General features: G+C 36.7%; 1 protein-coding gene across 3 annotated transcripts in view; it reads right to left on the bottom strand.

Annotated features, from left to right (window-relative positions):
* The window catches only part of GRAMD2B (GRAM domain containing 2B), a 111,241-nt gene that overhangs the window by 90,255 nt on the left and 5,678 nt on the right, over positions 1–15,308 (bottom strand). For 2 of the 3 annotated variants that reach the window (XM_006913329.3, XM_025047795.1), the window contains exon 1: positions 2,596–2,841. The exons of the other annotated variant lie outside the window; for it this stretch is intronic. In XM_006913329.3, coding sequence (XP_006913391.3) covers positions 2,596–2,825 — 230 coding nt within the window. In that variant the 5' untranslated portion in view covers positions 2,826–2,841. Of the gene's footprint in view, positions 1–2,595; positions 2,842–15,308 lie in introns of those variants that run through there. 3 annotated transcript variants of the gene reach the window in all.

Here is a 15,308-nt window from a genome sequence, read left to right as displayed (position 1 = left end):
ATCTTAAAACAAGTCACAGAAAGTACAAGTCATTAAGAAAATAAATTGAAAAAGTAAAAATAAGAACTCAGACATGATAGAGAATGTGAACAGACAAGCCATATGCTGGAATAAATATTTGCGACACATGTAACTAAAGGTCAGTATCTGGAGTATTTTAAATAAGAAAAATAAGAAAAAGATAGTAATCCCTCTCCCCACTCTCCTGCCCCAAAAGGTCATAAGTCTATCAGCAGGCATTTTACAGAAGACGAAATGAAAAGGACCAATATAGATGTTGAGAGGATGCTCCTCCTGTATTAAGAAGGGAAATGCACATTGAAACCACCTCGAGATTCCAGTTCACACTTCCCAGACTGGGAAAAATTAAAAAGTCGGACAACACCATTGTTGCTGAGGCAGTGGAATAACTGCTGGTAGTGGCATAAATGGCAGAGAACTTTGGATCGCAATTTGACATAACGAGTAAAGTTAATCACATTCATAATCTATGACCCAGCAATTCCTCTCCTAGGTACATACCTGAGAGACGTGCGTGAGGTGTAGTGTTGCTTGAATGAGTAAAAAACTGGAAAGAATCCAGAGGGCAGCCAGAATGCCCTTCTAAAGGGAACATCACATCATGATACTTCCCTATTCTAAATCCTCCAGTGACTTTCCATCACTAGTAGAATTCTAAACATCCTCAACCTCAGCTTTTCTCTCCTATTCCATTGGGTACCACTCTCTCCAGGTTCCTCAAGACACAAGATCTGAAGGCAATATGCTCCTTCCCAATCATTCCATAGTTGGCTTTTTTCCATCCTCTAAATTGGCCTAAATATCACTTCTTTAGAGAGTCCTTTTCTTGCCACTACACCCAAATTAGTTTTCCCCTTTTATTCTCTACTCAGCCCTGTATTTGTTTCCTACAGTAACATACATTAATATTGGATTTAGGTATGGAAGTATGCATTCATAATTTTTTTGCCTGTCTTCAACATTAAACTAATAAGGTCTAGCTTGTTTCTGCCTGTATTCCCTGTGCCTTCCACATAAGCTGGCATGTAATAGTTACTCAATCAAATTTGTTGAATTGAATGATTGAATAAAAAAAATTGCATAAATTGTTTCTGTGCCTATTTGAAGTAGTTAATCTGAGAGTGTATTTTACTAGCTCTAGTACACAGAAAAGATAATGGGATACCACAACAGCCCCATGTATTTTTAATATTTAGAAGGTAAAGGAAAGTGTTTACATGGTCTTGTTTTTGACCTCAAATAATTAATCAACAAGTGCCGGAATGCTTCTACAAATTATTTTCAATGATTTTATATACAATACATTAAACCGATCTTTCAACTAGAATAAAAATCTTCCAGTGCCCAAACTGTTTGATGATATGCAGTGTTTTTAGGTTGGTTCTAATACATATTAAAAACACTTATAGATATTAATATAGATATTTGATGTTGAATATATAAATATGCTAGTGAAATAGGTCTGGGCTCTTTTTGAAAGAGGCTTGAATTTAGGTTGATGCAGGTTTTTATTTTACTTTTATTCTACTTATTTATGTATACTTATTTAGTCATATGTATTATATTTATTGAAATTGCACTTTGTGTAATTAATTAATCAGTTAATTCACTTATACATTTTAATTTTATTTTTTTGGTTAGTGCTTGAGCTCCAAGAATAAGGTGGATTAAACAAAGTGATTGGAGAAAAACTTGAAGTTCAGCAAAATATGGGACCAATGCAAGAATTTTACATTTTCAGTCATAGAAAATGTAAAGTCTTGCTCAAACAACCATAGTGCAAGTTACGTAAATTTGTTTTAATGATGGATAGAACAGCCTAGGCTAACTTTAAAATAAATATATTAAGCAACATTTTGCATAAATTCAGACACTTGGTCTCTAAAACTTTAATTTGTATTCATAACCTGACGTTCTGTTACATGACTGCCATTAAAACAAATTCCTTCCTTTTCTATTTAATTTTTAAAAGCTCGAGTTTTGAGTACTTTTCGTGTGTAAATGATATGAAATGATTAAAAAATAAAACAAATGAACAATTTCTTGGATATGGTGCTATGTAACAGAAAACTTCAGGTGTGGAGGCCATTCCACTTGAGAAGTTTACATGAAAGGTACATTAAAGTTCACATCAAAGTTGGATAAGAAACTTTTTCTGGTAATTGATTTCTCCTTGCATTTGATTTCTACCTTTTATAAGTCGCTAGAGAATTATTATGAGACAAAATGAATAAGGAGTCAATAAATTAATTTTCATTAAAAATATGTAATTATCAGAGTAGTGTTGAGAGTGAGTCAGGAATTGGGAAACTATATGGCTGGCCAGTTATCCAGTGCTAAAAAGTCCTAAAGAAGGCATTAAAATTATTTTCCCTTAATAGTGGTAAAGTTCTATTTGCTCAGCAGATCGCACCCCTTGTAATGTACCCCCTTCCAATCCACTGGCCCAGAGGCCTAGGCTGTGTTTTCTCTTTCCTTTTGGCGCATTGCTACCTCAGTGAAGGAGGAAGAGCTCTTTAAGGAATACCTGTCAGGTAGCAGAAGCCACCTGGAAAACAGACGGAATGCACCCACCTGAGAAACACTGAGCCGGGGCTGTTGGTGGAGCTGTGTGAGGTCTCCGTGTAGATCTTCCTTGGGCTGCCTGGAGTCTCAAACCGGAACACCATGTCACTAGAAGATAGCCTCTTCTTCACCATTGTGTACTTGTCCATCGCCAGGTCAAGAAATAAGGTCAAGAGCTCATTCCTGACTCTTCCCAATAATGTGAAAATCTGCGTTTTAGTTTTGCTCAGTTCCCGCATTACAGGAAGCTCTTTCTTCACATGACTCCTAATCTAGCTGAGGCTATTTTTTTTGAAGTTAGTTAATGAGTAACATGTAAATATGACAGAGGGTGGTTTTCATCTTACCCGCATCTGCTCTAAAGGAAACTCAACTTTCAGTATACTAACATGAACACCACACAATTCTGGATTTAGGCAGAAAAGTCTATAGAAAAGTAGAGTTAAAACAATGACGTGCAGAGACCGGCAGTATCTAAACATTAAAAGCAGAGATACTTTTTCTAATCCCCTGAGCCTAACCAACAGGGTGAAGAATGTGGATGTACTTTATGCCTGTGCACATACAGGAAATAACCAGCCCACCTGCGTGCCACGTTTGGCAAGAAACACAGGAGTTGTAAGGCTTGGTCCTTGGGACCTGAAAAGTTTTGGTTTTCTTATGGAAATAATACGTACAAAGTAGGTAACCAGAATGATATGTATTTTGTTGCATCACAGGAGGCTGTAACCTGTATCAGAACAACTACAGCTAAGGCAAACAAATGAAAAACACCAGGAGGTGAGGGTTCCAGCGCCATCACTGTTGCTTGCTGGTTGAGTAACCATGGATGACCCCAACCCTGCTGACTTTGGTATCTGCCATGCCTATCTCACAGGATTAGTATTAGGATGTAATCATATAGGAGAACATGCTGTGGAAATTTGCAAATATGCTATATGTTATTGTTCTTGTTATTTAGAACCTATTTAAGGAGAAAGTTCAGAAAATGAATCCCTTTGTGTGTCATTCTTCAATGACTTCATGTTCATGCACAAGGAAAACATCAGTGTCCCTCCACCAATGTTGCTAGCAGCAGTGAAGAGTTTGGTCCAAAGTAGCTATGCTCGCTCGCTCTCCTTGTTCCTTTTGTGATTAGTTAGTGACATTGGAGAATGACTGGCTTCAGTAATGGATACAGATTCTGATTATGGAAGAGAGCAAAGTTTCCTGGGAAATTAATCCTTTAGCCTTGGCCTGTTTGGCACTTTGCTCTAACCAGCCCATAACCAGCTGGGGACAGGTTTCTGCTGCTGTGTGCGGTGGACTCTAAGCTCCCTTTAAAATGAGACCAAGTGTGTCTTTCGGTGGGATTTCACTGATGCCTGAAAGGGTGACCAGCTCTTCCCAGTTTGTCTGGCATTTTCCTGCTCTTCACACTGAATGCTCCACATTTTAGGAACCTCTCGGTGCTGAGTAAATCGTGACAGTTGGTCGCCCTCGTTCCCATCACTATCCTGCTATAATTCTGATGGCGCACTGCACTCAGCTTCCCTCCTTGTCTTTCCTTGATAGTGCAATATCTGTATTTCTCTTTTCCTCCTTACTTCTATTGCAATTATGTTGGAAAGACATTAAGTAAGTTATAATAAAGTCTTGGATTAAACAAACTCATCACTGTACCTCATATAAAAGAAACAACCTGCAAGGCAGTTTTTACTCCTTGTAAACAAAAAAGTCTAATCAGTACAGATATTAATAATCAATGAAACTAATATGGAACTATCTCCTAGGAAGGGTTGGATTTTAACTGGGGGCAATGCTTAACTTAGAACAAAATGTAAACGAGGAAATTCCAGTGTCAGCAGCCAGTCTCTGGATATACTTTTCAATAGAGAGGCTTTCTTAATAGACACTCAATCAAGAATATTTTATTGGCAAGACTCCATACTAGCTGCAGTGAATGATACATAAAAATTTTAAGAAATAGATCCCTGCTCCAATAATGTAGTTAGGAAGAGACTATATAAACAACTGAAAAGTTAACCGGCAATAAAAGAGGGAGGAAGACAGTAAATCAAGCTAGTATTTCTTGAGTCTCTGTATATCTAATATCTTTTGAGTCTATGTAGCAACTCTGCTTGATAATTTCATGATAACATCTCATTTAATCCTTGCCAAAACCACATTTTTACAGATGATGAAGCTCTAAGTGAGGCTAAGTGAGTTGGTCATAATTAAGTGGTTATAAGAATGCGGTCGTGCCAGAATTCACTTGTTCATTCAACAAATGTTTATTGATCATTTACATTTATTTTTTTATTTTTTAAAACATTTTAATTAATTTATTTTTTAAAATGATGACATTGGTTAATGAAATCCAGTAAGTTTCAAAGTGTACAATTCAACAGTAAGGCATATATATATTGCACTGCGTGTTCACCACCCATAATTAGATTTCTTTCTGTTACCACATATTTGATCCCTTTGACCCCATCTACCTTCCCCCCACCCCCCCACCATCTGGTAATCACTAGTCCATTGTCCACGTCCATGAGTCTCTGTTTGTACTGTTTGTTGCTTTTAGATCTATATCCCACATATAAGTTATATCATGTGGTTTTCAACTTTTTCTGTCTGGCTTATTTTGCTTAGCATGATTATCTCAAGGTCTATCCATGTTGTCACAAATAGCAATATTTCATTTCTTCTTATGGCTGAATAATATTCCATTGTATATATATACCACAGCTTCTTTATCCAGTCACCTATTGTAGGACACTTTTGTTGTTTTCATGTCTTGGCCACGGTGAATAATTGCTGCATGAACATCAGTGTGCAAATATTTTTTTGGATATGAGTTCTCAAATCTTGGGGTAAGTACCCAGTAGAGGGATTGCTGGATCCTATGGTAGAGCAATTCTTAGTTTTTTGAGGAACCTAATACTGTTTTCCATAGTGGCTGTACCAATTTGCAGTCCCACCAGCAGTGTATGAGGGTTCCTTTTTCTCCGTATCCTCTCCAAAATTTGTTGTCCTGTTGACTATAGCTATTCTAACAGGTGTGAGATGGTATCTTCACTGTGGTTTCGATTTGAATTTCTCTAATAGCTGGCAATGTTGAGCATTCTTTCATATGCTTGTTGATCGTTTGTGTCTTCTTGGGAGAAGTGTCTGTTCAAGTCCTCTGCCCATTTTTTAACTGGATTTTTTTTTGTTATTGTTATTGAGTTGTATGAGTTCTTCGTATATTTTTAATATTAGCCCCTTATCAGAGGCGTTGCTTGCAAATATATTTTCCCATTTGGATGGTTGTCTCTTTACCTTATTGATGGTTTCTTTTGCTGTGCAGAAGCTTTTTAGTTTGATGAGGTCCCATTCATTTATTTTTGCTTTTACTTCCCTTGCCTTTGAGGACAAATTCATAAAATCATCTTTAAGTTCAAGGTCCTTGAGCTTAGTTCCTATGTTTTCTTCTATGCATTTTATTGTTTCAGGTCTTATATTCAGGTCCTTAATCCATTTTGAGTTAATTTTGGTATGTGATGATGAACAACCGTCTAGTTTCATTCTTTTGCAAGTGGCTTTCCAGTTTTCCCAGCACCATTTACTGAAGAAACTTTCCTTTCTCCACTGTATGTTTTTGGCTCTTTTGTTGAAAATTATTTGCCCATATAAACATGGGTTTACTTCTGGACTCTTGATTCTGTTCTACTGGTCTGTGTGTGTTTTTCTGCCATACCATGTTGTTTTGATTATTGTTGCTTTGTAGTATAATCTGAAGTCAGCTGAGTGATGCCTCCAGCCTCGTTCTTTTTTCTCAGGATGGCTTTGGCGATTCGGGGGTCTTTTGTGCTTCCATACAAATTTGATGATTTTTTGTTCTATTTCTTTACAAAATGCTAATGGGATTTTGATGGGGATGCATTAAATCTATATAATGCTTTAAGTAATAAGGTCATTTTAACTATATTGATTCTTTCAATCCAAGAACACAGAATATCTTTCCATTTCTTTGTATCTTCTTCAATTTCTTTTAATAGGATCTTATAGTTTTCATTATATAGGTCCTTCACATTATTCGTTAGATTTATTCCTAAGTATTTTATTCTTTTTGGTGCAATTGTGAAAGGAATTATTTTTTTCCACTTCTATTTCTGACACTTCATTATTAGAATATAGGAACACTATGGATTTTTTAACATTGACTTTGTATCCAGAAACTTTACTGTATTTGCTTATTGTTTCCACTAGTGTTCTTGTGGAGCCTTTAGGGTTTTCTATATAGAGAATCATGCCATCCGCAAACGGTGACAGTTTAACTTCTTCACTTCCTATTTGGGTGTCTTTTATATCTTTCTCTTGCCTGATTGCACTTGCTAGGACCTCCAATGATATATTGAACAACAATGGTGATAGTGGACAGCCTTGTCTTGTTCCTAATCTTAGAGGAAAGGGTTTTAATTTTTCACCATTATGTTGGCTGAGGGTTTGTCGTATATGGCCTTTATTATGTTAAGGTACTTTCCTTCTATACCAATTTTGTTAAGTGCTTTGATCATAAATAGATGCTGTATCTTGTCGAAGGCTTTTTGTGTATCTATTGATATGATCATATGATTCTTATTTTTTAATTTGTTTATGTGGTGTATCACATTAATCGATTTGCGTATGTTGAACCATCCCTGTGGCCTTGGGATGAAGTCCACTTGATTGTGGTGTATAATCTTTTTAATATGTTGCTGTATTTGATTTGCTAGTATCATATTTAGGATTTTCGCATCTGTTTTCATGAGAGGAGTAAAGGCTATGTAAATGTCAACTATGTCCAGTTTATCTAATGTGTCATTTAAGGATGTTATTTCCTTATTGATTTTCTGTTAGGATGATCTGTCCATATCCGACAGTGGGGTATTTAGGTCCCCTACTACGATAGTGTTTTGGTCTATTTCTCTCTTTAGTTCTATTAGTAATTGCTTTATATATTTCGGGGCTCCTTGATTGGGAGCATAGATATTAATAAGTGTTATGTCTTCTTGGTGCATGATTCCTTTTATCATTATGAAGTGTCCCTCAGTATCTTTCTTTATCTTTTTTATTTTGAAGTCTATTTTGTCCGACATTAGTACTGCTACTCCCACTTTTCTTCGAATGCCATTTGCTTGAAATATCATTTTCCACCCTTTCACTTTGAGTCTGTATTTGTCTTTGGAATTGAGATGTGTCTCCTGGAGGCAGCATCTGACTGGGTTTTGTTTTTTGATCTAATCTGCAATTCTGTGCCTTTTATAGGTGAGTTCAGTCCATTACATTTAGAGTGAGTATTGAAATATGAAGTCTTCTTATAGCCATTTTATCTTTTGCTTTCTGGTAGCTCGATGTTTCCACTGCTTCCTTGTCCTTGTGTGTCTTTTTTTTAATTTTTTTTTTATTTTGGTTGGGTTTTGTGGGTTTTACCTTTGGTCCTTCTTGTTTTATGTTATATACTTCAGTTCTGAATCTTTGGCATGTGGTTACCATTACGAATATGTAAAGGATAGTTTTATATATATATACACATACAGTCATCCATTTTCTTCTGCATGTGCCTTATCTCTATTCCCCTTTGCGAATCTGGATCTTTGAATCCTCTGCTTTTCAGTTATTGTTGTTTCAATTTATCACTATGTATGCTGCATGTTCATTACTATCTTGCTATAGCAAGTCTCTTCTTATTGTTTAAGCTTATAATGCCCTGTTACTAGTAAGGGTTGCAGTCCTCTGCTTCTATTTGCCTGATAGTCACTATACCTCTACTTATGTATTTTTTTTTGTCATTTTGTTTTAGGTGAGCTGACCCCTTTCAGTATTTCCTGTAGTACAGGCCTCGTAGTGGAGAATTCCCTCAATTTTTGTATGTCTGGAAAGATCTTAATTTCTCTTTCGTACCTAAAGGAGAGCTTAGCTGGATATATTATTCTAGGTTGGTAGTTCCTTTCATTTAATATTTTAAATATTTGATTCCATTCCTTTCTGGCTTGTAAGGTTTGTGCTGAGAAGTCCAAAGATAATCTAATGGGTTTTCTTTATAAGTTACTGTTTTCTTCTCCCTGGCTGCCCAGAGAATTCTGTCCTTGTCGTTGATTTTTGATAATTTTAATACAGTGTATCTTGGTGAAGGCCTTTTTGGGTTGAGATAATTGGGTTTTCTGTTGAATTCTTGAATTCCAGGCTCCAGCTCATTCCTTAGATTTGGGAAATTCTTGTCAACTGTTTGTCTGAAAATGGTTTCTAGTCCCTGCTCCTTTTCCTCACCTTCAATAATGCCCATTATTTTTATGTTTCCTCTCCTGATGGTTTCAGCTACTTCTTGTATTTCTCTTTCATTATTTTTTATTCTTCGGTTTCTCTCTTCTTCCTTTGATTTATTTCTAGATTTCTGTCTTCGATATCACTGATCATTTCCTCCATGTGGTCAACTCTATTTCCCAAGCTTGCTATTTCATTTTCCAACTCTTGCAGTGTATTATTTATCTCAAGAAAATCTATTGTGATCTTTTTGAGGGTTTCAATCTCCTTGCTAAAGAACTCATTCTGCTCATCTAGTTGTTTTTTCAATTCCTGAAATTGTTAATATGAATCATTTCGGTTCTCACTGAGTTTTTTCAGAAGTAAAATCCTGCATTCTCTGTCATTTAAGTCGCATATTTCTATGTCTTTAAGCTTATTTTCTGGAGATTTTTCTCTTTCTTTCTGGGATGCCGTGTCACCTTGGTTGTTCATGGTGTTTAATGGACTATTTCTCTGCCTGGGCATTAATGGAAGTGTATTCTGCTTTTTTTCCCAGAAAGATTTATTATATAAAGGTCTCTTTTTAGCCTGTTGCAAAGAAGGTGCTTTTCTTTTGGTTTCCAGTAGGTGGCATCTAAGCCTCTTGGCTCCCTGCTTTATATAAAGCCTTAATAATGACTTTTTTCCCCTTATAGATATTTAATCACACTCGCTCCCGGCAGTCTCAGTCGCTGTCAGTGTTAGCGACAGTTTCGGTAATGTTTGCTTAGATTCACTTGAGGCTCCGCCGTGTTTGTTCTTGGAGAATATAGGGGAGGTGCCCTCTGGGTTAGGGGATGGGGGCTGCAGCTCAGCCTTGGTTTTGCTACCTCAGCTAGTAAAAATCAACTGTTGTTTCTCTGCCTTCTGTGCTGCTCTGCCATCCCCACTTCTCTGCTTTCTGCCCTGATGACTGGGCCCTGCCACTGGCCGTGTGGAGCAAATAGCTCTCTCAGGCAGGACTGTTCAAGGAACTTACTGCACCGTCTCCCCTCCCCCTCCTCCTGCAGGGAGCTCCGGCCATGAGAGGCAGCTTCTTTGTTTCTCCCAGTCCACCGGCTGACACTTGAGGTTCTGACCTGTGGTAGCTGTTGTGTGCAGATCCCACTCTCAGATGTGCTGGTGTGCAAGTTGGGCATTTTTTGTTGAGTTTTAGATGTTTAGCTTATTGTTATTTCATGGGGAGAGATCTAGAGTCATCTCTCACTCCACCATTCTTCTGACCTCACCCTGATCATTTATATTTAAAAGGAGGTCCCATCATCTGAGACTGAGATGCTTTAGAAAAGCCTAATGGAGTTTGAGTTTAGCCCTGAGTAATGAGACTTTGGAAAGGCAGAAAGAGAAGGGAGTAGGGCTCATGAGCAAATAAATAGACATGGGTCAGGTGTGCACATGAAAGTGGAGAGGTTGTCTTGGTGAAGTAGGAGAATAAGTTTGATCATTTAGATGGAGGCTGAATTATGAAGGACCCTGAATGCTAGTGGGTAGTTTAAGCTTTATCTTGTCGGTAATAGGAATAAAATGATGAAAGATTAGTTTGATGGCCATGTAGATGATGCTTTAAGGAAGCAGGAGGAGATGAGTTGGCTCATTACTGCAATCATCTGGTGATATAGTTATTTCATTTAGGCAGCAACTACCAATCCATGGGAAGTAGCTCTGAAGTAGTGGAAACAGTATTGATGCAACTCTTATGTAAGATGTTAATTCCTTATCATAAAAAATTGTGTTAAAGATGAAATTGCAGAAAGTCTAGCGCAGGGGTCACAAATTCAAGTGCCTTCAAGGTCCAGAAAGGTATGTAAAACTACAAGATGGGGAGAGAAACCAGCAGGGAATGATAGAAAAGTGCAGTGCTCATGCCCTCCCTCGGGGCATTCAAGTTTTAAGCTATAGATGTTCGTGGGAGAGGGAACCTAAGACTGTTAGAGGGCAGGATTTAGCTGTGGCTTGCCCCTTGAATTTCACTTCTTAATAGGAATTGCCTATACTGAACCTTTCAAAATTTGCTAGTAGTTATTTTTTGGACTTTATGTTTGAACAGGAATAAGGTTCTGATTTGCACATAATCACTGAAAGCAAATGTGAATTTTGTCAGATGGCTTTATTTTTAAGATGAATGGCAGTTGGCTGCCCTGCAGCAATCTACATCAGCACAGAGCTGACCCATTTGACTACTTCACCATTTAGACATGGCCTCTGCTCAAGGCACTCCTGGCCTTTACCACAACTTTCATTTTTATGTATAAAAATGAAAATGAAGACCAGGTGATCAAAGATAAACAGCTAGAGTAGGACGTTTATGTTACTGTATCCATAAAAAGAGCATAAACACTGAAAAATAAAAGAATACTCTATGATGACAACTAAAATACAACTAAAATAAGGTAGCAGAGACCATTTATATTCTTCCATGGAAACTGAGGTTAAAAGATAAAATTACTTTCCAAATTGGAAAGGAAGAAGTAAAACAATCATTATTTGTAGATGACATAATGTTATATATAGAGAACCCTGAAGATTCCACCAAAAAACTGTTAGAACTGATCAATGAATTCAGTAAAATAGCAAGATACAAAATTAATATTCAGAAGTCAGGGGCATTTTTATATACTAATGATGAACTTTCAGATAGAGAAATTAAGAAAACAATCCCATTTACAATTGCATCAAAAATAATAAAATACCTAGTAATCAAATTAACTAAGGTAGTAAAAGACCTGTTCTCAAAAAATTACAAGTCATTGAAAAAGACATTGAAGAGGATACAAATAAATGGAAACATCTACTGTACTGATGGGTAGGAAGAATCAACATCAATCTATAGAAGCAATCTATAGATTCAATGCAACCTCTATCAAAATACAAATAGCATTTTTCAGAGAGCTAAAACAAATAATCCTAAAATTTATATGGAACCATAAAAGTCCCTGAATAGCCACAGTAATCTTGAGAAAGAAGAACAAAGTTGGAGGTATCACACTACCTGATATCAAACAATATTACAAGGCTACAGTAATCAAAACAGCATGGTACTGGCATAAAAACAGATACATTGATCAATGGAACAGAATAGAGAGCCCAGAAATAAATCCACACCTATTTAAACTATAATGAAGGAGGCAAGAATATACAATGGGGTAGAGACAGTCTCTTCAATAAATGGTATTGGGAAAATGAGACTGATATATGCAAAAAATTGAAACTGGACCACCTTCTTACACTGTACACAAGAATAGACTCGAAATGGATTGAAAACTTAAATGTAAGACCCAAAACCATAAAACTTCTGGAAGAAAACATAGGCAGTAACCTCTCTAATATTGCTACTAGTAATTTTGAATATATCTTTTTGGGTAAGGGAAATAAATGAAATAATAAACACATGGGACTACATCAAACTAAAAAGTTTTTGCACAGCAAAGGAAACCATCAACAAAACAACCTACTGAATGTGAGAAGATATTCGCTTATGATACATTGGATGAGGAATTAATATCTAAAATATATAAAGAATTCATACAACTCAACAACAATGAAAAACAAACAATCCAATTAAAAAACAGGCAGACCTGAACAGAGCTTTCTCCAAAGAGGAAATACAGATGGCCAATAGACATATGAGAAGATGCTCAATGTCACTAATCATGAGAGAAATGCAAATAAGACCACAATGAAATATCACCTCACATTTGTCAGAGAGGCTATCATCAATAAATCAAAGAACAACAAGTGTTGGTGAGGATGAGGAGAAAAGGGAACCCTTGTACACTGTTGATGAGATTGCAAATTGATACAGCTGCTATGGAAAACAGTCTGGAGGTTCCTCAAAAAATTAAAAATGGATCTACCTTTTGACTTAGCAATTATACTTCTGGGTATTTACTCAAAGAAAACCAGAACAATAATTTGTAAAGATCTATGGATCCCTATGTTCATGGCAGCACAATTTACAATAGCCAAGATATGGAAGCAACCTAAATACCCATCAACAGATGATTGGATAAAGAAGTTATGGTTCATATATATATGATAGAATATTACTCAGTCATAAAAAATGAAATCCTATCATTTACAATGACATAAGTGGACCTAGAGGTGATTATGCTGAGTGAAATAAGTCAGACAGAGAAAGATAAATACTGTATGATTTCACTGATATTCAGAATCTAAGGAACAAAAAGAACAAATGAATTGAAAACAGACCCACAAATATAGAAGACAATTGGGTGACAGCCAGAGGGGAGGGGCGTTGGGGGATGGGAGAAAGCGGTGAAGATTTAAAGAAGTATAAATTAGTAGTTGATAGAGGGTCACAGGGATGGGGATCATGTCATAGGGAATGCAGTCAGCAGTAAGGTAATGGCTCTGAGTAGAGTCAGAGGAAAGATAGAGTAATCAAGGGGATCATTTCATAAACTATATAAATGTCTAACTAATGTACTGTATACTTGAAACTAATAAAATAAATAAATAAAAAAGAGACGAAACCAAACAAGACAAAAACTGACAACTAACAGGCAATTATAAGTAAGACCACCCATGATTGAAATATCTAATTTTTCTGATGCTCTCCAATAAGTCACAGTGTTATATCTTTATAAATAGAGATTGTAAAAGGGAGTCTGACATAGAAAAAAGAATAACAAATTTGGGCTCCCCTACTTGGTAAGTTCAGTTAACACCTCTAGACTTTTTTTGTCTTCTACCAAATGAAGAGATGTTAGGCTAGATTTGGCCTGCTGATATGTTCTGTTTGGCTTTTGCTATGTTTTGTAAGTAGAAATTTCTTAACATTTCCTATAAAATATGGTCATCTGACTTTGAAAAATCAGATCTGGCAAGAATATGGCAATGGTTCACTGGTACTTAGCAGTGCCCCCCTGGTGTGGCTGAACCCTGTAGTTTGCCTCAGTCCGCAGTCTTCCTCATTGCTCACTCTGCCTGCTTTGTTTCACTTGTTCTCATTACCTGCATTTGAGTTTAAAACCCCTGGCCTAGGTGTAGTTGAAAGTGTTCTCTATCTCTAATTTTCTTTTATTAAAGCCTGGTCATTAAAGTTTTACTGTAAGATTTTTTTTCTTCAATAAAACAAGGTCCATAGATAGTTCTAAGAATTTAGTCTTGTGCAATGATGACTACCTTTGGTTATTATATCTGACTATTCTGAAGGTCACAAATAAGGAACTAATATGCCTATTGATGCTAGATAGGAGGTGGGGAATTCATGCCTGTATATTTTCCTTCTACTCCTGGAGGTTTGGGAATTGGATGTTGAGGCATAAGACTGAACTGAAAACAGCAGATAAACAGAGCTTCAAAACTGAGCTTTCCAGAGGCATGAAATATAAATTTCTATTTATAAATAAATTGTATTTCTCTACAATTAGGTAAAATTCTAAATATTTATGTTTTAAGATTTATCTGCTACATTATGCTGTGTTCAGGCTAGTATTAATAAAGTTAGTTGGTATACTCTAAACACATAGTACTGCCATTTGGGCAAAGAAACATAGGGTCTGGTGAAGTTACCTGGAGATTCAGACCTCATCACAGAATAGCCATACGTGGAAAACCAGGGTTTAAGTGTAATGCGAATGTACCTACATTCTTGGAGTAGGCTGTGTGATGTTGTGGTTTAGAGTATGGGCTTGGGGGTCAGGTTGCCTGGACGGGGAGAGTAGCTTCATTATTTCCTTGCTGTGTTACTTTAGAAGGTACCTGACGTTTCCAAGACTCTGTAAAAATGGTAGTGATAATAGTATCTACCTCAAAAGGCCATTGTGAGGACTTGATAATAATGTAAAATTCAAGCCTGAAGCCTGCACATAGTAAGCATTCAGAAAATACTATTGATGATGAGGAGGAGAAAGATTATGATTTGAGCTAGGTATATTTTCACTGAAGTTGAATGGAATCTTACTATAATGTAGTTGAAAGATACGGTCTCCTTTCTGAATGTGACATCAGCTGTGTGTCTGCATGTGGCTTCTGAAAGACTTAATCTCAGAGGAGAGCAAATGTAACAATTTGGGCCCATGGAATGTTGACATCGAGGTTAATGGCCCAGCCAAGCACCTAGAATATGCGAGTCTAACTAAGGGACTAGATCATATCTAAAGTCCCTTCCTCTTGCCTCCAGCTCCTTTATTCTGTGGTTTCTATGATAAAGATAAGAGAGAAGGTTACTTCCCCATTTAAAGTTTGAGCCTTTCTCTGAGAGGATGCAGGGAGACTGCTTGACATGTTGCCCTTGACAGAAAACTATTATTATCTGTAGCAGTTGGTGACTTTAGAGGGATTTGTGCCTCCAGAAAGATTAGAAAGTTGATCTTGCAGTTTCAGTAAACATGCCATTATCAGACTTAAGGCAATTTTTCTTTTTGTGCATTTGGTCTTTGTGATATAAGGGACAGAGCTTAAAACTCACG

Source organism: Pteropus alecto, unplaced genomic scaffold (assembly GCF_000325575.1).
Source record: "Pteropus alecto unplaced genomic scaffold, ASM32557v1 scaffold20, whole genome shotgun sequence".
Lineage (NCBI taxonomy): Eukaryota > Metazoa > Chordata > Mammalia > Chiroptera > Pteropodidae > Pteropus > Pteropus alecto.
The sequence above is the reverse complement of the archived record's forward strand: the minus strand, read 5'-3'. Positions and strand labels throughout refer to the sequence as shown.